The sequence below is a fragment of the Myotis myotis genome, unplaced genomic scaffold, assembly GCF_014108235.1.
Source record: "Myotis myotis isolate mMyoMyo1 unplaced genomic scaffold, mMyoMyo1.p scaffold_m19_p_10, whole genome shotgun sequence".
In the NCBI taxonomy this organism is placed as follows: domain Eukaryota; kingdom Metazoa; phylum Chordata; class Mammalia; order Chiroptera; family Vespertilionidae; genus Myotis; species Myotis myotis.
In genome coordinates this window covers 23088868-23112493 of record NW_023416314.1, presented here as the reverse complement: position 1 = coordinate 23112493, position 23626 = coordinate 23088868, and the positions used below count along the sequence as shown (strand labels likewise).

Sequence of the window (23626 nt, the reverse complement as noted above, 5' to 3'; positions counted from 1 at the left end):
AAACTTACTTTTTTAATATATTTTTTTATTGATTTCAGAGAGGAAGGGAGAGGGAGAGATAGAAACATCAATGATGAGCGAGAATCATTGATTGGCAGCTTCCTGCATGCCCCCTACTGGGGATCGAGCCCACAACCCAGGCATGTGCCCTTGGCTGGAATCAAACTGGGGGCCCTTCAGTCTGCAGGCTGACATTCTATCCATGAGCCAAACCAGCTAGGACTTACATAATATTTTTTTATAAAGTTGTTTGGACATTGCACTCTTAATATCTTAATGTCAGTCTCTTTCCCTATTTATTTCACTGTTTGAGAGTTTTAAATAATTTTATATATATACTTAACTAGAAGCCCGGTGCATGGGTTTGTGCACCGGTGGAGTCCCTTGGCCTGGCCTGCGGGGATCAGTTGAAACCAGCAGTTCTACATCCCCCAAGGGGTGTAGTAGTATGCAAAGTGGCAGGCAGCCAGAGAGGAGCCTGAGCCCAGGCTGAGCACAATGCCACTCCCGCTCATCCTGGTTCCGCTGCACCTGCTGCTGCCACTGCTCAGTAGGCTTGCTGCCACTCCGCTGTGGTTTCCGTGCACCCATCCTAGGGCGATACCAGCATGCCCATGACCAAGTGGGGGCATGGGCTCGCTCCCAGTCAGTACCAATCCCGGTCCCGATGGGGAAGGGAACGCAGGGGAGTGTCTGTGGGAGAGGCTCATGCACTGCAATTGCACTCGCCAGCCATGAGCCCAGCGTCTGGTGCCCATTGGTTAGCTGAGTGGTGCTCCCGCTGTGGGAGCGCACTGACCACCAGGGGGCAGCTCCTGCATTGAGTGTCTGCCCCCGGTTGGCAGTGAGCATTGTAGCTACTGGTCAACCGGTTGCTTAGGCTTTTATATATATAGTTTTCATGTTCATCATTAATTATTTCAACTGACAAATACAATTTCAACATATAAAATACATAGAAGACTTTTATTATGATTACATTTGGAATGTTTACCAAGATTTGAAAATGAATATTCAGATATAAGAATCCAGGTTATGTGCCTCTCCCCCTCTTTAGTATTATTGTTATGTTAATGAATGTGATGGCTAACTACAGTCACATAATCATTGGTTATGTGCAAGTTCTAGGAAGCCAGAAATTATATTAAAGTAGGTGTTTTTGGTGAATTGGTCTTCTTGAGGCTGAAGCCAAGCAGCAGATGTTGGCTGAAAATCAAAAATAAATCTCGGTGCTTTCCTAAATGACTTACATGATTTTTGATGTTTGTGGTTTCTTTACTACTACCTTTCAGCATTTGTTGTTTTAATGGGATTTCTCTACTTAACAAAAAATGATAGAGAAATGCGTTTGGATAAGTATAATGCAGCAATGTTCAACCTCTTTCATGACACACATAACCTAATTACTAAAATTCTGTGGCACATCAAAAAATATATTACATTTTTTGCGATCTGGCAAAAAAAGAAATAAGTATAATTTTGATTCATTCACACCGGACAGCTATTGTGTGTTGGCTGTTGTCTTTTTTTTTCCAATGTAAGGAAAAGAGGTCAGAGCTCTTGACTAAATAAATAGTTAGGTATTGAATGTTTTGAAAATTCTTGTGGCACACCAGTTGAAAATCACTGCTATAGTGTAATCTGGCTTGAAATTAACAACTTGTAAAACTTTACAGTAACAATTTCATCTTTGTCATAGATACATGCTATGGGCATTCAACTCCTATCATTTAATTTTTTAAAAAATATTTTTTATTGATTTCAAAGAGGAAGAGAAAGGGAGAGATAGAAACATCAATGATGAGAGAGAATCATCGATTGGCTGCCTCCTGCACACCCCCTACTGGGGATTGAGCCCCCAACCCAGGCATGTGCCCTTGACTGGAATCGAACCTGGGACCCTTCAGTCCGTAGGCTGATGCTCTATCCGCTGAGCCAAACCTGCTAGGGCTTATCATTTTATTTTATTTAAGTAGTAAAACATGCTTTTAAAGTTGTTTTTTTAATTATTGGTTTGTTTTACACTTTTAAATTGCCTAAAATGTTACTGATTGACTGCTAGCCAGATCCTCATTTGGCTGCTGAAGAAGAAGCTAAAAGACTGGAAGAAGTACAAAAACAAGCAGAGAAAGAGAGAATGGAGCAGACTGAAAAGGCACATGTACGGGGTTTCCAAGCAATGAAAAAGATCCATTTGGCTCAAGTAAGAATTACATTCTCACTGTGACCACTACTGACAGACTTAACCAATAGCATTGCAGAACTGATGAGTGGATGGGCTCAAAGTAAGGAGGTGTGAGGAATGTGAAAATATAGCCTCTGAGTCATATGATTTCAAATTTCCCCACTTTCTTTTACCTCTTGTTTCAAATTCAGGTTGGGTGAAGCTATTCTCACTAATAGTATATTGCTGTTCTAAAATGTTTACTAATGATGAATTTATTAAAAGTTAAATATTTTAATCAATTCGAAAATAGCCTGAGAAGAAATTAATCACTTTTCTAATTTGTGCTCTCTAAATTCTAGAATTCAACTCATTAAATATTTGTTGAGCAGAGCACTTGTTGGCTTCTCAGAGTGTTGATTCAAAGGTGGAGTCATGACCCTGTTGTCAAGCAGCTTTGAAAAGGTGGTTGTTGCAGAACTGCAGAATATGTATAATGGAAACTGGCTTCATAGTTTCAGCTTCACAGTTGTCAGCAAGTGTTTATTCTTGAAACAGCATAGAAATGACTAATCTTTTTAGAAGTCTGAATTTATGTTCTGAATTTGACGCATGCATTTAGATGTTTTAAATGCTTATCTGAGGAAGTTTTTTAAGTGCTTCTGTGAGGAATAAATGCCTGTCTCTTTTTAAAATTGAATTTATTGGGGTGACATTGGCAAAATGCCTATCTTATTAAAGTTCATTTGTATAGTTTGAACTGAATTATTACCTTCTCCCTTAAATTTTTAGCTGTTATAAACTGGAAATAAGTTATGACTAAAATAACTGAATGTCTGAATTAGTATCAGTCTATCTAAGGCCTAAACCTATAGAAAAAATCGTGAAAGCATCGTAAACTGAGCACTCCTCCATAAATCAATAATGTCTGGTAGTGAAGTAAGTAGACTCCATAGTCGGCCTAGATTTTTGTCCCTTTACTCCTTCGCTCTTTGATCTCAGGCAGGTTACCTAAGCTTTCTGAGTTCTGTTTCATGATCTGTTTTGTGAGGATTAAATGAATTGAGTGAAGCCCCTGGGATTGTGCCTGGAATTTCATAAGCTCACAGTAATTTTATCATTGGTGGTGGTAGATATTATAAATAATTCAAGTAGAAAAATATGCCAAGCTTTCAGCGAGCCAAGAATAGTATACTTATTCAAATAAATTTGAAGTTAATTGAATAAGAAGTTAGTGATTTGAAACAATGTAAATGAAGTGATTTCATAATTTGATTCTTTTTCAGGACATGGCAAAAAAATTGGAGATATTTTATCTCCAAATGACAAAATACTTTAAACTTATATAAGAACAAGTAGTGTGTATATGTAATCACTTGAAAAACACTTTGTTATACAGGCTGTCCACCTTTTTTCAGACTTAGTGTCTCTTACACAAAAATGTCATCAAACTATGCAATCTCATTACTACTAGAGTGTTTCCTTCCCCCTGTCTGAACCTTTTTGCTGTAAATACCATTGTGCCCTGGGACCGTATTTCCTGCTGGTGTCTAGTGTCTGTTATAACTAGTGTTTGGCCGCTACTTGCCCTTTCAACTTTATCTTTTTTCCTTGAATACCCCTGCCCTCTACTTGTATGTCCTATCTATAATGAATAGTGTACTTTTTCTGTATACCCTGTGCCTTCATTTCCATACCTTTGTACTGTAGTTGTTACTTCTTTCTTATATGCCTTCTCCTTCACCCACTTTTATCGGGCTAAATCCTCATCCCAAGGAATCAGAAGTCTTCTCTTATGCTCCCTCCCTAGCCTCCACCACCAAAATCCTGTTAGATAACCTCACTGAAACTCCTGCTTAAATTTCCAAATTAGCCAGACTCTAAGCTTAAAGAGATACATATAAATCTCCTTTAATCATGGTGATTCCAAGAGTATGATATAATAAGTATCATCTGTTAAACCACAGTCGCTCTGGGTCCTGGTGCCTACCGGAGACTGGTATATGCTGCTGTCTGCGAGGAGAACTGGTACAGAGTGCACTGCAGGAGTCGTGGCACTTACAGAGAGCCTATTAGACAGAGCCTACCTGCATGCCTGTCCTGAGAAAGGAGAACTGTAACTGGCAGACACCTTTGAAGCTTTGTGGTGTAATCAGTACTACCCACCACCTTAGAGTCCTTATGACAGAGTACTAATTCCCTGTTTGCTGCTCTAGGGGTGAGGTTGTATCTCTAACATCAGTGGTATCTGACATTTAGTAAATATTTTTGAATGAATAAATCAATGTCTTTTTTGTGGTATAACAAATGGTAGAGGAGGGAGGGGAACCCCTGGCCCTGTTCCTCACGATTTCCCTACTTTTCCCTCACTGTTAATATTAATACCCTAAGTGTGTTGTTAATACCCTAAGCTGTTGTTAATGAAATCTCTTTTATTCTTGAAGAATCAAGAAAAACTAATGAAAGAACTCAAACAGCTACAGCAAGAGGACCTGGCACGCAGGAGACAGACTGTAGCACGAATGCCACCACAACTAGTTGCACTTCCATACAAACGCAGTGAAATGAAAGAAGACTGGCAGAGAGAGCTCGAATTTGCCTTTGAAGACATGTACAATGCAGACAGGAGTAAGATATTTTCAATAAACTTTCAACGATGCCTTTAAATGTCTTGGTGGGAAAATGCGTTTGCATTGATGAAGCAGTTTTTATTTTGAAATGAGTTGTTCGTTTGAAAGAGGTCCTCATGTTTTAGACTTAGAAACTGTAATGGCCTTTAAATTTTTATGCTCAAGTTCTTTTTAGTCATTTTGGAATGGAAACATATCTCTGTATTTCTTTATTGAGAGGTGAAAGGAAACCTGATTTTGCACCTCGAACCAGAACCTTTGCCCACTGTGACTGATCAGATCCAAGATGAAGAGCTGGACCTTTCAATGGAACAAGAAAATTTAGGTGAAACTGAAAAACCTCCAGTGACAGAAGCTGAAACAATATGTCCTGGTGAAGCAGACGGTAAAAACTTCTTCAAAATTGAATATTACAGTGTTTCATAGAACAAAATGCTAATCATTTGCCAACAGAAAAATGTGGTCTAATTTGAGTGCAAACAGTGCTTAATGGGAATAGGAGTGATGGAAGGAGGAAACAGCATGTACAGATTTCCATTATTAATGATCCTTTTCATATATATAGGAGGAAAGTTCTTTTATTCATATGTACATATAGTCTGAAGATTTTTAAGTTACTTGGTTTAGATGCTTAATTCTGAATTCATTTGAAAGGTCAGCATTTTTTTTAGACTTTCATCAAATCACCAAAGAAATCCTACTGTGTTAATTATAGCTAGACACTAAGTGTGTAATAAATAGCAAACCCTTAAATCTCTTTTCTAAACTTCATCTCTGTCTCCACCATTCTAAACCTTATCATGGGTACTTAAAACTCAGTATCTTAACAGCAAATTGATCATCTTCTCTTTAGTCCAGAAACCTTGTCTTCCTGTCTTCCTCCTCTGTAGTAAACTAGAGACCCGGTGCACGAAATTCGTGCACAGGTAAGGTCCTTCAGCCTGGCCTGTGATCTGGGCCTATCAGGGCCTTCCGGCTGCCGGCTGCCTGCTGCCAGCTGGGGCCTTCCTTTGTTCCACGCCGCCCCCTGGTGGTCAGCGCACTCATAGCAAGTGATCAAACTCCTGAGGAGACACTTTGCATATTAGCCTTTTTTATATATACTAGAGGCCCAGTGCACGAAATTTGTGCACAGGTAGGGTCCCTAGACCTGGCCAGCAATCAGGGCTGATAGGGCCTTCCAACTGCCGACCGGGGCCTTCTTTCGTTCCGCGCTGCCCCCTGGTCAGCGCACGTCATAGCGAGCGATCAAACTCCAGGTCTCCTGGTCGAACTCCTGAGGGGTCACTTTGCATATTAGCCTTTTATATATATAGATATAGTTTGCAGTTGTCCAAGATAGACCAGTGGTTGCCTCTGACACCTCCCGCTCTTTTACTCTATATCTGCTATAAGACTAAGTCCTCTTCATTTTGACCTCTTTTTACCCCTACCCCTAACTACTATGGCCTTTGTTCAAAACCACTCAGGCTTTCTCATCATTTCCACTCTACACTGGGTAGGTAGCCCTTTAGGCTTCCAACTTTATGTGGATCTCCTCTTGAACTCCTTGGGTGAGGGCTCTAGGCTTTGTCCCTGTCCCTAGGCCCACACTACTGTCCAAAGTGTAAGGTCATTGTGGTTTGGCCATAACTTCAGAAGGTGGTTTTGGGCTCATCATTTGTCTTCCAGAATTCCCACTTAAATTTCATTTCTGGCCTCTGCAGAATCTTTTATTTTCTTGCCAGATCAGCAGTGCCTTTAAGAAGATACTTTACTGTTTCCTTCAGCTCTTTGAGTTGTTTTCATTGGGAATATCATTCAGATTGGTGGTTTGTCAGAGTTGCACAGTTTGCCATATCTAAAAGGACAGTCACTTTTCAGCTACTGCTGATCCATTTGGGATTGCTGGTTGGGTTTTGCCAATTCTCTTGATTTTTCAAAAGAACCTAGGGATACTGTTGTTTTTAAATGGTGAGTGAAAGAAGCCAGGTAAAAATAAAATACCTTGCCAAAACCGGTTTAGCTCGGTGGATAGATCGTTGGCTTGCGGACTGAAGGGTCCCAGGTTCGATTCCGGTCAAGGGCATGTACCTTGGTTGCGGGCACATCCCCAGTAGGGAGTGTGCAGGAGGCAGCTGGTCGATGTTTCTCTCTCATCGATGTTTCTAACTCTCTATCTCTCTCCCTTCCTCTCTGTAAAAAATCAATAAAAATATATATAAAATAAAAAAAATAAAATACCTAATTGTAATTCCATATTTATATAAAATTAAAGAGAAAAACAGGCAAAAATAATCTGGTCTCAAGGCAGCATATTGGTTATCTTGAGGGGTGTACTGACTGGAAGGAGCATGAAGGAGTTTTTGAAATGTTTCACATAATGATCTGGGTGATGTTATATAGATAAATGTAAAGTTCACTGTGCTGTACATGTAAGTTATGACTAAGAAAGTTTAAAGAAAAGGTCAGATAAAATTATAGTCTGCCAGTTTTCAACCTCTGTAGATTTATTAAATTTTATTCCTTACGTCAGAACACTATGCATTGGAAACACAGTTTTGTCCCCTTAGAGAATTGTTAGTATTGTACTGAGTTTTGGAATTGTACTATCAGCCCATATGGAAGGATGTTTTGAGGAAACAACTTAAGAATTTTTAACTACAGGGATCTCTTTATAATGATAAGTGGGAGAAATTTTCCCAGATAGTACCAGGAATCCTTTGGGAGCACTTGATTTGCTTTCAAGGTATAACTGCTAATGTTTTTCTCTGTAGCTACTAAGTACAGAACCATAATTGGTATCCTCCTCTAGCATATAGAACCTTACAACACATATTTTCAAAGTTAATCTTACAAGTTAAGAAGTATGCATTCTGTCTTCATTTACAAACAGAATAAACATGTTACTGATATGTTTTCAGCTTCAAATTTGTGATGGATGCTTGTTGGAAAATAGTTTAATTTTGGTGTCTTTATTAAATTTAAGTTAAAAATATTATTCCTGGTCATAAAATTGTGATTGGGTTTGAATAGCATTGTACATACTGTTAAATTATAAATAATGTGAGGAAAATAAAGTTGTGCTTTTGTTTTAACTAGTAGTTGTAGCAGTAAATAAGTATAAAGATAGGATAATTTACTGGGTATATAATAGATGCTGAATAAATGTTTTTTCTTTTCTTTTAGTTCCCTTGGCAATGAAGACCCAGCAACTCCCTTCAAAAATTCTTTTTAAAAAATTATTAAATAAGATTCGAAACCAGAAATCTCTATGGACAATTAAATCCATGTCTGAGGATGAAAGTGAAATGACTACGACTGTTAGTGAAACTGAGAGTAAAGCACCAACATTTGAATCAGAAACAACTGCTATTGAAGAGGGAACATTATCCTCTAGGCAGGAACAAGGTGTGTCTGTCCAGTAGTCTCATTTTGTAGTCCATACACCCTTTCTAAGTTACTTAAAAATATGTTCATTCCTGCCCTGGCACAGTGGCTCAGTGGATTGGAGCAATGTCCCTTATACCAAAAAGGTTGTGGGTTCAATTCCCATTTGGGGCGCAATACAGGAGGCAACTGATCCATGTTTCTCTCTCCCTCTCTCTCTAAAATCAATAAAAACATATGTTCAGGTGAGGATAATATGTATATATGCTCATTCCTGAAAAATCAAAGAATAGAGGTAAAAAAAAAATGTTTTAGAGCCCATATTGCTGCTACTTAAAGGCAATAAATGTGAAAAAACAAAACAAAACAAAAAAACTCTAGTGAATCTCCTTCCAGACCACTTTCAATGTAGTAATATTACAATTATATCCAATATAATTGAACCAAAATTAACCGGTTTTCTCTTGTTGAGACATTTAGGCTGTTTCTAATTTTTCTTGGTACTTCTTGTGCTGCAGTGAGCATTCTTTTAGCAAAATCTTTGCCTTATTTTAAATCATTTCCTTAGGAACAGCTCTTGAGAGAATCAAAGGAGATGAACATGTTAACAGCTTTTGAGTGTACTATATTATGTGCTTATTCTTAGAATTTTGTCTTCTGTCTTTTTTAAAAATGTGATTGTATTTGTATGGAAATATTTTGCTACCAGGCTTCCAAGAGTAGTGATTCATCCATATTTGGATTTTATTCCAAGTACAACAGGAAGCCTTCTGGAAACCATTTCTTCACTTGACCTGTTGACCCCACCCTCTTTTGGTTTTCCTGTCTCACTGGCTCCTCCTCCATGGTTTCCTTTGCTGCTTATCCTGATCTCTACAACCACTAGTCATTGCCCCAAGCTTGTTTCTCAAATCTTTTCTCTTTATATCAACACTTCCTAGTCCATCTCTAATGTCATGACTTTGTATTACCATCTATGTACTGATGATTTCCAAGGGTGTCTTTTTAGGCTTGGTCTCTCCTTTGAACTCCACTCATTTAAATGTCTACTTGACATCTTCCCTTGTCAAACTTTTCCAAAACTGAACTCTTGATATCCCCTTCCACCCAGCACCTGCTTTTCTTACAGTGCTCTATGTTTCAATAGGTGGTAGTAAAATTCTTTTGCTTGAGCCCAAAAGCTAGTTATTCTGGTTTCTCTCTTTTACATCCTACATCTGAATCATCAGCAAATCCTAGTGCTCCTACCCTCAAAATATATCCGAAGTCCAGCCATTACTCACCACCTTCCATTCTAGTTTAAGCCATATTCATTCTCTAGTGTAGCTTCCTGTAGTAAACCCTTAACAGGTCCTTTATTTTCCGTTTTCTGCCACCCTGCTATAGTCTCTTCCCAGACTCATCCTGTTAAAATCAGCTCATTGTTCTGGGGGAAGCCCTCCAACAACTGCCAGTTTCACTCAGTAAAAACCAAAGTGCTTACAGTAGCATCAAAGCTTTATGTGAGCTGCACACACACCCCTACCCTGTCATTTCTTTCATCCTCACTCTCTGACTTCTTTCTCTACACCTCCCCAACCATAGGCACTGGCTTCCTTGGTATTCTTAACACAGCAGACATGGCTCACATAGTATTTGTAGTTGGTCTTTCTGACTGGAGTGCTCTTGGGTATTTTAATGATTCACTCTCACTTCAGATATTGACTCAATAATGCTTTCTCAGTAAGGCCTTCTCTTACCACTCTATACAAAAAGGCAAGGTTCAGCCCCTCACCCCACCCACACTCCCTTTACTCCCTATCCCTTTAACCTGTTTTTTCTCTGTGTCTCTCATCAACATCTGCTGAACCATAAATTTACTCTTTTGCTTATTTGCTCCTTATCTTGACACTTTTCCTGAGCAATCTCCAATCCCACAATGTCATCTCCATGAGGATAAGAACTTGAGTTTGTTCATTGCTAAATCCCAGAGCATAGACTAGTGCCTTGTACATAGAAGATGCTCCGTTAATATTTAATGATGCTCCGTTAATACTCAGTTAAATGAATAGCTTAAAGCAAGAGAGGTAAGTTCGGAAGTTAGACATACATATGATGATTAAAGAATTAGAGAATTCAGTGAAACGAGGGCTTCTAAGACCCTCTGAGGGACTCCAGCATTTAGAAGATGGCTAGAGAACAGCAAAGGCAGTACAAAGGAGTGGCCAACAAAGTTGCAATAAAAGGGGCCTTTTTCATCTCAATTTTGAAAAAGGCCTCGTATGAGTAGCCTTTCTCTAGCCTCGTCTTGCTTCACTTTCCCCCTTATTTACACCCATTTGATCCTCATTCAGTTTCCTGAATGTGCCAAGTTGTTTTTATCCTCACAGGGTGTTAATACCGGCTTACCTGGCTGATTCTTCCTTAACTTTCAAGTGTCTGCTTAAGTGTCATTTCCTAAGAGAAATCCCATCTGTAATACTCTTGCAGAACCCTTTGTTTTTCTTATATAGTACTTACCATAGGTTCTAATTTTATCTTTTTTTTAGGATACTTACATAATGTTTCTGTCCCCACTCACCCTGTAAAACCTCCTTAAAGCCATTTCTTTTCTTTCTTTCTTTTTTAAGGCCATTTCTTATTTACCACAGTGTCCCTAACATGCAACACTTAAGTAGGCACTGAATGAATAAGTGCATGAATGAGTGAATATTTAATGCAGAGTTTCTGGCTACCCTGATATGATTGCCTTAACTTTCTTCTCTGCTCTGGTTTCATAAATAATAAAAATCATAACATCTAAATATCTCAAAGATACTTTTAAATTTCTTTAGCTTCTGCTTAAACTTTGGTGTCTTGCTTATTTTATGCTTTTCCATTGTGTTTGAAGCTGTCAGCATGCCTTCTTAATGGTTCTTCATTTTTTCCTTTTTGTTTACAATTTCAGTCTTCCATCTGTCTCCTTATATTAGGCTCAAGGTTTTCTGTTGGTTTTGATTTTAAATATATTTTTATTGATTTCAGAGAGGAAGGGAGAGGGGGAGAAGGAGAGAAAAAGAGAGAAACATCAATGATGAGAGAGAATTATTGGTTGGCTGCTTCCTACATGCCCATCACTGGGGATCATGCCTGCAACCGGGCATGTGCCCTGACCTGGAATTGAACCATGACTTCCTAGTTCAGTGATGGCGAACCTATGACACACGTGTCAGAGGTGACACGTGAACTCATTTTTTTGGTTGATTTTTCTTTGTTAAATGGCATTTAAATATATAAAATAAATATCAAAAATATAAGTCTTTGTTTTACTATGGTTGCAAATATCAAAAAATTTCTATATGTGACACAGCACCAGAGTTAAGTTAGGGTTTTTCAAAATGCTGACACACTGAGCTCAAAAGGTTCGCCATCACTGTCCTAGTTCATGGGTTGACACTCAACCACTGAGCCATGCTGGCTGGGCTTTTGTTATTTTTATATTTTTATTGATTTCAGAGAGGAAGGGGGTGGGAGAGAGAAAAACATCAATGATGAGAGAGAATCCCTGATCGGCTGCCTCCTGAACACCCCACACTGGGGATTGAGCCCAAAAACCAGGCCTATGCCCTGACCAGAAATCGAACCAGGACCTCCTGGTTTATAGGTCAATGTTCAACCACTGAGCCACGCTGGCTGGGCTAGGCCCAAGTTTAATATATAAAATATGTGGTCATCTGGAAGGTGACTGGATCTTAAATAAGACATTCAGGTGGACCAAGATGAATTGTTAATCTGAGTGCAGAGTTTTGTTATTTTGTTCAGATTTAAGATTAACAGTGATAATATGCCGAAACCGGTTTGGCTCAGTAGATAGAGCGTCGGCCTGCAGACTGAAAGGTCCCAGGTTCGATTCCGGTCAAGGGCGTGTACCTGGGTTGCGGGCACGTCCCCAGTAGGAGATGTGCAGGAGCCAGCTTATCGATGTTTCTCTCTCATCGGTGTTTCTAACTCTCTATCTCTCTTCCTTCCTCTCTGTAGAAAATCAATAAAATATATTTTAAAAAAAAACAAAACAGTGATAATATGTTCATAATAATGTATTTATTATAGTTGAAAGTGATATGCTAACAGTTGACTCTGGACCACTCACTAGTGAAGATCAACCAATTTCATGTGATGCAGACTCTAAAAAGGAACAAGGTATTTTTTTTAATTTACATCCTTTTTAAATTTACATCCTCAAATTAAACTTGCTTGTTCTTCAAATCTTTTTCCTAATAAAACTTCATGAAATGAATGAATAAAGAGCATTAGAGTAGTATCAAAATTCTAAATTATTAAAACTAATTTTTGTTTTGGGAATCCTCTTAGAAATAAATGAGACCCAAACAATCACAGCTGTAGCTCAGAGTTCAGTTCTACTCCATCCTCAAGAGGAAGCAACCAGAATTAGAATGGCAGCAAGACAGAAACAGGTAATTTGAAATTTTTGTTATTAAAGGTTTTGTTCTTCCCCTTGGTACTATAATTTTGTTTGACCAGTGAAATTTGTCTTAATATCTGGCTACATTTGATACCATTTATTCTACCTTGACTTACACATTCAGCTGATAGAAGGCACTTCATCTTCACATGTACTATTCATTTTACCCTTATGACTTCTGCTTCGCATTTTATACTTTTGTAAATATCTTTCCTATAAAATGTATTTGTTTTTAAAGTTGGAGACTTTTAAAAATGTATTTTATTCTACAGAATTTCTGGTACAGTGCTTTATGCATAATAAGTGTTCAATAAATATTTGTGGAATAAATGGATCCCTGTCATAATATTGGACATTTGCCTGGGCTTTGTAATTTTAAAGATTTTTTGAAAAATAGTATTTCAGAAGCCAAAACCGGTTTGGCTCAGTGGATAGAGCGTCGGCTTGCAGACTGAAAGGTCCCAGGTTCGATTCCGGTCAAGGGCATGTACCTGGGTTGTGGGCACATCCCCAGTAGGAGATGTGCAGGAGGCAGCTGATCGATGTTACTCTCTCATCGATGTTTCTAATTCTCTATCCCTCTCCCTTCCTCTCTGTAAAAAATCAATAAAATATATTTAAAAAAAATATATTATTTCAGAAGAAAAATTTAAATTCAACCTTCTTTTTTTTTTTTTTTTAATATATATTTTATTGATTTTTTTACAGAGAGGAAGGGAGAGGGATAGAGAGTTAGAAACATCGATGAGAGAGAAACATCAATCAGCTGCCTCCTGCACATCTCCCACTGGGGATGTGCCCGCAACCCAGGTACATGCCCTTGACCGGAATCGAACCTGGGACCTTTCAGTCTGCAGGCCGACGCTCTATCCACTGAGCCAAACCGGTTTCGGCTAAATTCAACCTTCTTATCAATAATTTTGGTTCCATATACTTTAGTAAAAGATCTTATTTATTTATTTATTTAAGATTTTTTTGGTTGGTTTATTTGTTTTAATTTGTCAATTACATATGACATTCAATATTCAGTCTCAACACAGCTTTTCCTTTATTTATTTATTTATTTATTTTGATCCTCAGCCGAGCATATTTTTCCATTGATTTTTAAAGAGAGTGGAAGGGAGAGGGAGACAGAAACATCGATGTGAGAGAGACACATAGATTGGTTGCCTCTTGCACACACCCTAACCAGGGTCAGCGAACCTACAACCGAGGTATGTGCCCTTGACTGGAATCGAACCCAGGGCCCTTCAGTCCCCGGGCCGATACTCTATCCATTGAGCCAAACTGGCTAGGGCAAAATATTTATTTTTAATATAAATTACCTTGAAAGAAGCTGGTTGTTACTAAGTCAGTCAGTTTATATAGTTTTTATAAAAATACAGCTATACAGTTAAGTTCTGAGCCAGTATTTCTTCTCAGATACTTGTTTATTTAATCAGTATTCTAAAGCATTAATGTCCAATAGAACTTTATGTGGTAATGGAAATGTTCTATATCTGTGTCCATGTAACTGCTAGCTACATGGGCTATAAAATACTTGAAATATTACTAGTGTAATGAGGAACTGAATTTTAATTTTTACTTAGTTTGAATTCACTTACCTAGTCACATGTAGCTAGTGACTTTTATATTGATAATGCTGTTCTAGAGGTACTACAGTACTGTAAACAGCTAAATTCAGTGGTTCCTACTCTGAGGGAAAGTAAGAACATGAAGACAGGAACTTGCTATAGCCTCATTAATTTTTAACTGTTGCCTGACTAAAAATAGGTAAAGTTTCGGATTGAGACAGTTTTTGTTTTGAAAACAAGATCATCTTTTATTATCTCTAATAAAAGTGTTCCTCTTAATAAAACTTCACATTCATTTTTTTACTTAATCAGTAAATATTTACTATGTATTACATATGTATCAGGGACTTGACTAGATGCTGGATTTAGCAGGCAACCAGGTTAGCCCAGTCCCTGTCCTCATGAAACTTGGTCACTCTGACATCCATTCTTTTCACTTGGATCTGTGTGTATATTGGTTTAACCTTATAGTCCAGGTGTCATCCATGTGCCATTGGCCAACTCTGTTTCCTGCCTGACAGTGTTTATCATTGTATTGCTATTTGGGTTCTAAATAACTGCATTCTTCTATGGGTATGCCTCAGAAATCAAAGTGTTTGGGGAGGCCTTGACATTTAATACCTTTGTCATTTTTTACTTAGTACGTTGTGAAATTAACGATGTGGACACAGAATTTGGCCTTCTCTGGAGGTGGGGCTTCAGTGATGATCATGGCTTCCCTGTGCTTCCAGGAAATAGAAATCATTAATGTGTTGTTGTTTTCTTTCTGCCTCTTTTTAATTTTTTTCCCTTTTTCTCTTTTCCTCCTTTTCCCATCCTTCACTCCCTTCCCCCTTGCCCCCGACAGCAGCACAATAACAGATAATCTTCTGGGATAATTGGTACTGTTGGTGATAATACCTGTTTCCTTTTCAATGTAATTCATTCTATAAACTTTTCTTTTGTGTGAGTTTGTTGTTAATAGATCCACAGTTTTGTGTTTTTCCTTGTGTGTGTGGTTTTTTTTTACCTAGATAATGGAAATAGAAGAGCAGAAGCAAAAGCAATTGGAATTACTTGAACAAATTGAACAACAGAAGTTAAGATTAGAATCTGATTGCTTCAGGGCTCAGCTGGAAGAAGAAAAAAGAAAACAACCTCACCAGACTGAGGTAGGATGCGGGGAAATCTCATCCCTACATAGACCACTGGGGGATAAGGAAATATAATAAAACCTCAATATAATGGACTTATTCGGGTGAGGGGGTTTCTGCTAAAGCCAAAAGTCTGTTGTATAATAAAGTAGGTTTTCCCAATGCATATGTTAAAAAATTAACAAATTAATTATTTTACCTGTTTTTACTTATTAGACACGTTTCTGTAAATTATGTATGAAAAATTTAATTTCACAGGAAAGTTTTCTATATGTATTACTATAATTTTAAATTTATACTGGAAAGGTCTAGTAAATACATGCATTCACCAGTCACCTCAAGTATAAAGTGTACACGGCTGGGGTGTGGCTTAGCACACGTGGGAACATTGGCGGCCGCCTGCATTTAAACTGCTACAGATAGTCACCCCACGAGACAACACAACCAGTTACAGCAAGCATGTCAAGCTCAAAGGCTAACACGGGCCAAATAAACAAAGTTTAAGGTTATGTGGGCCGCAAAAAAGCAATAGCTTCAATTTTCATAGAAACATAGGTTTATTTCAATAAAGACATGCTGAATACAAAGGGCTGAAATAAATGAGTAATCATTAACATAAAATAATAGAGCATTTTAATAAAAATTTAATATTTTTTCTTGAACATTAACTTACCAGACACTATCTACACAAATTAATAAGCGTAATGCAAATAAACCTATTTTTCTTGTTCTCTGAAAGCAAAGTATTTCCTGTTGCACTCACCAAACAAGCCAGTTCAAGACGACGTGGCCATCGGCTGCTAAAATATTCGCTGCTAGTATTAGTGGAGAGAAATGGTGCACCTGTGCATAAGGCGCATAGGGGAAATGGCATTCAACACGATTATAGCAATCAGTCATTAGCGAATATTGTAGTTCATTAATAATTATATATAACAGAATATTTTTAAAAGTTACGAAATTTTTATTAAAATGTTTCTTACATATCGTTATATTGGCTGGGCCGAAAAAATACTTGTTTTGGGCCGCGAGTTTGACATGCTAGAGTTACAGCGAGGTGATATGGTCACGTGCCAATCATTTGCTGAACATTGTTTATGAGCGGTGACTCCTGGATTTAAATATGTAGACTATAGTTAGAATTATGTAATATTTATTTATGCCAGCAAAATTACTAGTGTCTTTTTCAACATATTGCATATTTGCAAAAATTTGTTAAAAATAACAGTGGATTAATAATAAAAAGTAAACTTTAAGCAAATCTTGATTTAAAGCATTTAAAAATTAACAAGGTTTTAATGTTCACATATGACATACAGACTGGAAATTTTGTCCATAAAATCCAAAGTCTGTTAAATCAAGGTCTGCAAAATGGATGGGCATACAGTATAAGAAATCTTAGCATTCAGAAAAGTAAAATGCATTTCTCATTCTTTTTTTTTTTTTTTTTTGCATTTCTCATTCTTTTTTGATAATTTTTTTTCTTTTAATCATGTACAGATATATATATAAAGTTGTATATATAAGCTCATATATATGTTTATACAAACCTAAACGCTTTCATCTTTCAGCTTCTAGAGCAGTGGTTCTCAACCTTCCTAATGCCATGACCCTTTAATACAGTTCCTCATGTTGTGGTGACTCCCAACCATAAAATTATTTTCGTTGCTACTTCATAACTGTAATTTTGCTACTGTTATGAATCGTAATGTAAATATCTGATATACAGGATGTATTTTCATTGTTACAAATTGAACATAATTAAAGCATAGTGATTAATCACAAAAACAGTATGTAATTATGTATGTGTTTTCCGATGGTCTTAGGCGACCCCTGTGAAAGGGTCGTTCGACCCCCAAAGGGGTTGCGACCCACAGGTTGAGAACCGCTGTTCTAGATGGTGTCAGTGTATGTGACCATAATTTGTAGGTAATGGGTACGATGAACTCTTGGACTTGGTTGGCACTAAAAGAAAATGATAAATGACTTTGTTTCTTAATAGTGGAAGTACCAATCTTTTATTTCAAAAAGTAATAATAATAAAGCTATATCAAATTAATTATAGAACTTCAGTTCATATTAAATACTTTAGTACTTGTTTCTGGGTTTGCCTTTTAATTAGTAGCTTTGTTTTTTATTAGGTTGGAACTTCTCAAGCATCATGCACCATAAGTACTGCTGAAGATAGTCATAGGCAGATGATTCGCAACTATCAACATCAGCTTTTACAGCAAAAGAGGTATTAGCTAGGGTACAATTCATGTGTTCTAGTGTGTGGCTACATCTTCCGGGTTTATTATTTAAATGAAGATCTAATTGGGATTCCCTTAAAATTATAGCATATAGATTTCTCTACGGGCAGTATGAACATAGTTCCTTTTCCACCATGATTCTGGCCCATCCTCGATTGCTATTGAATTTAATGTATACACACTTGAGAATATGGAGTATTTTTTAATCAAAAAATAATATTTATTTGTTTTGTTTTTGTGTTCATTTTTGGTAGGCTTCATAGACAGTCTGTTGAAACAGCCAGGAAACAATTACTCCAATATCAGACTATGCTAAAAGGAAAGTATCCATCCATTCCAGCTGCATCATCAATATCTGATTCTGTTGTATCAGCCCCACTACGGAAATATGAAAGACCCACTATTATATCAGAACTTTGGGATCAAGGTCAGAGACCCAAATTGAGCCCTAATAGATATCAACCTATACAACCCTCACGGGTCCCCCAATTAGAACAAGATTATTTTCAGGTTCCAAGGCAAAACCGCTTTCCACAAAGACAGGTAGGGACAACAGAAACAAATGTTTTAGCAAAGAAATGTTTGGGATCACAAGAACAGCCAAAGCAATTTTCACAGACTGAAACACAGCAGAGAGACTATAAATCAGTTCCTAAAGATTCTCATATACTTTCAAGGACTTTATCACATGATGGGCCACTAATATTGCAGCATGCTAATGAAGTAGCTGGAACTTTAGAGTCCCAGCAGATGTTCTCAGAGAATAATGAAAATACAGCTTCTAAGCCAAGGGAACCTTCTTTATTCCTACCACTGTTAGCTGAGCATTCTTTTATATCTCTGCCTACTAAAGTTGAATCTGGAAAAATCCAGGAACCCTTTTCAGCTATGAGCAAAGGTACAGTTTCTGTAAGCCACTCTGTAATCAGCCAAATGCAGGATGAGTCTTTCCCATCCTCAGAGAACATCACAGCCCAGAAAGGTCATTTGAAGCTTCTCCAAGAGCAGTTAGACCTACAGAAGGAAGTTCTTCGGTCCAGACAGGAAGCCCAGGAACAATTGCTTTTGGGCAAACAAAAAGACTTGGAAGGGCAAACCGGCACCTCTATATTCCTTCCATTGGTACCTATGGATTCGTTTGCTTCACTGCCTTCTGCCAAAGCTGAATCAGGGAGAATCCAGGAACCTTCTCCATCCAAGATTGACACTGCAGTTTCCTCAGGCCATCCTGGGGTCCCACAACTTCAGGATAGGCTTTTGGGTTTTTCACAGTCTATCTTATCACAGCAAGAAAATTTAAAATTTCTTCACGAACAGTTAAATATTCAGAGAGACAACATTCAGGCCAGGCGGGAAGCCCAGGAAGTATTACCTGTACATAAACAGGGTGAGCTGGGTGGAAGAGTATGGTCTGAACAGACTGAGCCACCTTCTCTCCCCTCTCAGGTAGCTCAGCATACATTTCCTCCATTCGTTTCTGCTGGTACTCAGTCTGGAAAAATCTGGGAGCCGTGTTCATCTAAAAATGAGGAGAGACTTCTTTCAACCCAATCTGAAATCCCCAAATCTCAGGATGGCTCTTTGAGTTTCCTGCAACAGTTCCTGCCTTTGCACAATAGTTTGAAGTTGCTCCAAGAACAACTGACTGCACAGAGGGATGCTCTTCAGGCGAGGCATGAAGCCCAGATGGAATTACTTTCACATAGACAAAGGGATTTAAGAGACAGTAAGTCTGGACAGATGAGTTCTTCATTCCCACCAATGGGTGCTCAACGTTCAGTTGCGTTGCAAGCTTCTGCTAAAACAGAGCCCAGAAGAATTGAGAATCCTTATTTGTCTGAGAAGGAAAGTGCTGTTCCCACAAGTCACTCGGTAATCCTAACATTTCAGGATGAGCCTTTCAGTTCTCCACAGCATAGCCTGCCACAGCAAGAAAATTTGACAGCACTCCAAAGTGAATTTAAAAAAGGAATTTCTTCTGAGCAGACTGACACCTCTTTATCCCTATCCCAAGTAGCTGAATCTGAAAGATGCCGGGAATTTTTGTCAAGTGACAGTGCAGGTCCCTTAAGCCATTCTAAGACCCCAAGGTTTCAGGAAAGATTTCTGAGATTTTCACAGGGTCATTTAGAGGAACACCAAGAATGGCTAGACACACAGGAGGCCCTTCGTGTTAGCCAAAAAACCCAAGGAAATCCATCTTCTGAACAAACTGGTTCCTCCTCATTTGTACCACAGTTAGGACACCTTTCATTTGCTTCAGTACCTTCTGAATATGGTAAAACCCAGGAACCTCTTTCAACAGAGAGGGATGGTAAAATTCCTTCAAGCCATTTTCAGATCCCAGAATTGCAAGATAGGCTTTCGAAGATATCACAGCTTATCCATCCTCAACAAGATAATTTGAAGGCACTTCAAGAACGGTTAGCAGCACAAAGGGAAGCCATTGTCCAGTCTAGACAGAAAGCCCAGGAAGAACATGAACAGAGTCAGTGGAGGGAAGGAATATCTGTTGAGCAGGATGGCACCTCTTCCTTCTTACCCCTAAGGGTGCAATATTCATTTGCTTCATTACCTCTAACTGAATCTGATAGAATCCAAGAACCTTGCCCAACTGAGAGTGATAATACAGCCCCCTCAAGTCATTCTGAGATACCAAGATTGCCTGCTAGTCTTTTGGGTTTATCACAGTCTGTTTTACCTGAGCTTATATTGCCCAGACAAAATAAATTTGAGGAAAAGTTATCTTCTGAGCATTTTATTCAACCTCACCATCATGATTTGATGGTACTTCAGCAGCAATTAGATCTACAAAGGGAAGCCATTCGATTTAGGCAGGAAGCCCAAGAAGAATTGCTTTCGCAAAGACTAAGTAAATTGGAGAAAGGGGTATTATCTGAACAGGTTAGCTCCTCTTTAACCTTATCCCAGGTAGCACTGCCTGTTGACTCTGAAAGAATCCAGAATTCTTTGCCAACCAGATCACAGGATAGGCTTTTAAGTTTCTCACAACCTAGTCTGCCTCAGCAAGTTGATTTGACAGCACACTTGGACTTGCAAAAGGAAATGGTGCCCTCTGATGAGAAGGCCCAGGAGGAACAACTTTTAACCAGAAGAAGTAAGTTGATTGAAAGTGAATCGTCTGAGAACACTATTCCTTCTTTATGTCTACCCAAGGAAAGAGAACATTCATTTCTTTCACTACCTTTTGCTGAAGTTAAATATAAAGACATTTGTGAATCAGATTCATCCAGGAATGAACATACAGTTTCTTTAAGCGATTCTGTGATCCCAAAATTTCAAGGTAGACTTTTAAGTTTTTCACAGTCTAACTTAGCTCAGCAACATAACTTGGGACCTCAGAAGCAGTTGGATCTACAAAGAGAAGTTTTGCATTGTAGCCAAAAAGCCCAAGAAGAACTGCTAGTACAAAGACAAACCACATTGCAGCAGCAGATACAGAAACACCAAGAGACCTTGAAGGATTTCCTTAAAGACAGTCAGGTATGTATTAAACTTGAGTACTTAAGAATTAAACAGTGGCGTTAACCCAACTCAGATAAGCTAAATGTTTTCATCTTAGGCCTGAATAAGATCTTAGTTATTAAGAATAAGCAGTTTGAGCTTGAGTGCTTTAATTTTCTACCTTAATATGGAAATTAAAACATAAACACTACTTCGCATGGTGTTTATGAGGTTAATAGTTAAGTGAAACCCATCTAATTTCAGCCAGTAGTTTGATACAACCAAATGCAAATACTTTTTAAAAATGTATATTTTTACTTAGAGAGGAAGGAAGAGGGGGAGAGAGATAGAAACATCAGTGATGAGAGAGAATCATTGATTGGCTGCCTCCTGCACACCCCCTCCTGGGGATCGAGCCCCCAACCCAGGCATGTGCCCTTGACTAGAATCAAACCCAGGACCCTTCAATCTGCAGGCCAATACTCTATCCACTGAGACAAACCAGCTAGAGCAAATGCAAACACTTTTTCAAAAAAGTGTAGATTGTCATTTGAAGTTTTGTTATAAAGGGTTTTGAACTTTTTGTTATAAAGGATTTTGAACTTACCATAAGAAGATTAAATTATGAAATAACCAATTAGAATTTCTCTTCTACAAATAGCAGACCTTGTGCTTTCTGTTAGCATGTTGTTGACATTTGTATGTGAATTAAAATCAGTCCCCTCTTTATTAATGCCTGTTGCAAAATTGTCATGGTTTTAGGCTGATGGACAGCTGGACCTGCTTCTTGTCACAGAATTATAGAGAAGACTCTGAAATGGTCACTCAAACATTCATAGTTTCTCTATATGGGAGATAAGAGTATATTCTCCTAAATGTGAATGTGTCCATTTTACTTTAAAAGGCTATTTCCTAAATTTATGATTTAGCCTAAGTAGAATTCTATAAATCTTTGATGTTCAAAAGAAGCTTCAGTTGAGTTTATGAGAATTTGAGTTCTAGGGATTTACTAGTCATTTAAAGGAAAAGTAATGGGAAAACAAACCCGAGTGAGATACTCAAGAAAATAGTCTCTTATTGAAATGTACAATGCAGGCTGTTTTAGGTTGAAGGCTGTGAGTGGTTATTCTTCCCAATAGAAATATATCACCCTTTCAGTAGTAGAGACCTTGCTTATTTTTATCTATGGAAAAAAATTGTAATAGTGTGATTGATGGAACTGTCTATTTGGTTGAGGTTCTAATTTAAGAGGGAGTTATAATTCTAATGAATGCTTCCCATGATCCCTTCTCCTGTGTCATCCCCACCATCATCTGTCCACTGTTTCAGACAAGCAAGCCCACTCTTGAAAATGACTTACACCAGATGCTCAGAGAGAGGCTTCCTTATTTCCAAGACCAAGCAAGAGGTGATCATGAAAAGATTAGTTCTGTAGACAGGAGCAACTCTGATGATAATCAGCTGTTTTCAGAAGGTAAGTAACCAAGCAGAGTAGTAAGGTAATTGGGTTTTATTGTAATTATTCCACTGATTATTCTTTGCTTTCACTTCCTGCAACTTGCTGATTAAAGAGAACTTTGCAGTATGTTAATAGATTGTCATAAATTTATCATTGACTTATTAGGTGAGCATCTGAACAAAGAACTGGGTAGGAGAGCCTCAAAGCCACCTGTAGCAAAAGTTAAATGTGGATTGGACTTGAACCAACATGAACTTAGTGCGATACAAGAGGTAGAATCACCGGCAAGTGGCAGACCTTCTATACTAGGTAAACAGATGGTTTGATAAAATAAGGTTTTGTAATAATTTGACAGTTTTTTCAGGATGCTAATTTTTTGTTGAAGAAGCCTGGCTGTGAGAACTTCTGGAAAGAAAAGAATGATTTCTATAAATAGTATATAAAATTTGGTCTTAAATGTGGCATTAGGTCCCTAGCCAGTTTGGCTCAGTGGATAGAGCGTCAGCTTGTGGACCAAAAGGTCCTGGGTTCAATTCCGGTCAAGGGCACATACCTCACTTGCAGGTTCCTCCTCGGCCCAGGCCCTGATCAGGGCGTGTGCATGTGTTTCTCTCACATCGATACTTCTCTCTCTCCCTCTCTCTTTCACTTTCTCTAAAAATCAATGGGGAAAAAAAAAGTGTGGCATTAGGTAACTGATTTTCTTCTTGTACTAGTATATGGGGGGAAACCAGTTTACTATAGACAAAATTTCTTCGCTATCCCATATTCTGACACTTGCTTCCCTCTGCTTTCTTTCAAGTCTGCCTTCTAAACCTGTTTCTTTAGGCTATAACTCAGTTTTTTCTCTTTTCCCTTGTTGCTTTTCTACTTCAGTACCTTTATTGTGCCTATACTTTTATAGGATAGGTATGCTTAAAATTCTGGCTTTAAGAAGAGTTAGGTATATTTCTGCACTGTACTTCTTCCTAGATCCCATTATCTAAAAAATTCCTCTTGGAGATAATTAGTAAATAGCCCTATTATAATTTTATGATTATTTTTAGATTTCAGATTCACCAGATAGTTTTCTTGATCAAATTTATCAAAGTAAATCCTTTTTTTAAGGGAGAAATTAGCTTTGTCAATAGAAAGGTACA

The 23626-nt window shown here is 38.0% G+C and overlaps 1 protein-coding gene across 10 annotated transcripts in view; it reads left to right on the top strand.

The window, feature by feature from the left end:
- CEP295 (centrosomal protein 295) overlaps nt 1–23626 on the top strand; it is a 64699-nt gene that overhangs the window by 15369 nt on the left and 25704 nt on the right. For 9 of the 10 annotated variants that reach the window (XR_004970338.1, XR_004970337.1, XM_036324704.1 and 6 more), the window contains 11 exons: nt 2063–2203; nt 4609–4792; nt 5012–5179; nt 7963–8184; nt 12232–12321; nt 12493–12596; nt 15192–15329; nt 17453–17550; nt 17818–21067; nt 22358–22502; nt 22653–22796. Coding sequence is in view for 8 of the 10 variants with exons in the window: in XM_036324704.1 (XP_036180597.1) it covers nt 2063–2203; nt 4609–4792; nt 5012–5179; nt 7963–8184; nt 12232–12321; nt 12493–12596; nt 15192–15329; nt 17453–17550; nt 17818–21067; nt 22358–22502; nt 22653–22796 (4684 nt within the window). In the remaining 2 variants the exon portion in view is untranslated. The remainder of the gene's footprint in view (nt 1–2062; nt 2204–4608; nt 4793–5011; nt 5180–7962; nt 8185–12231; nt 12322–12492; nt 12597–15191; nt 15330–17452; nt 17551–17817; nt 21068–22357; nt 22503–22652; nt 22797–23626) is intronic. The other variant, XM_036324706.1, reaches the window with a different exon arrangement.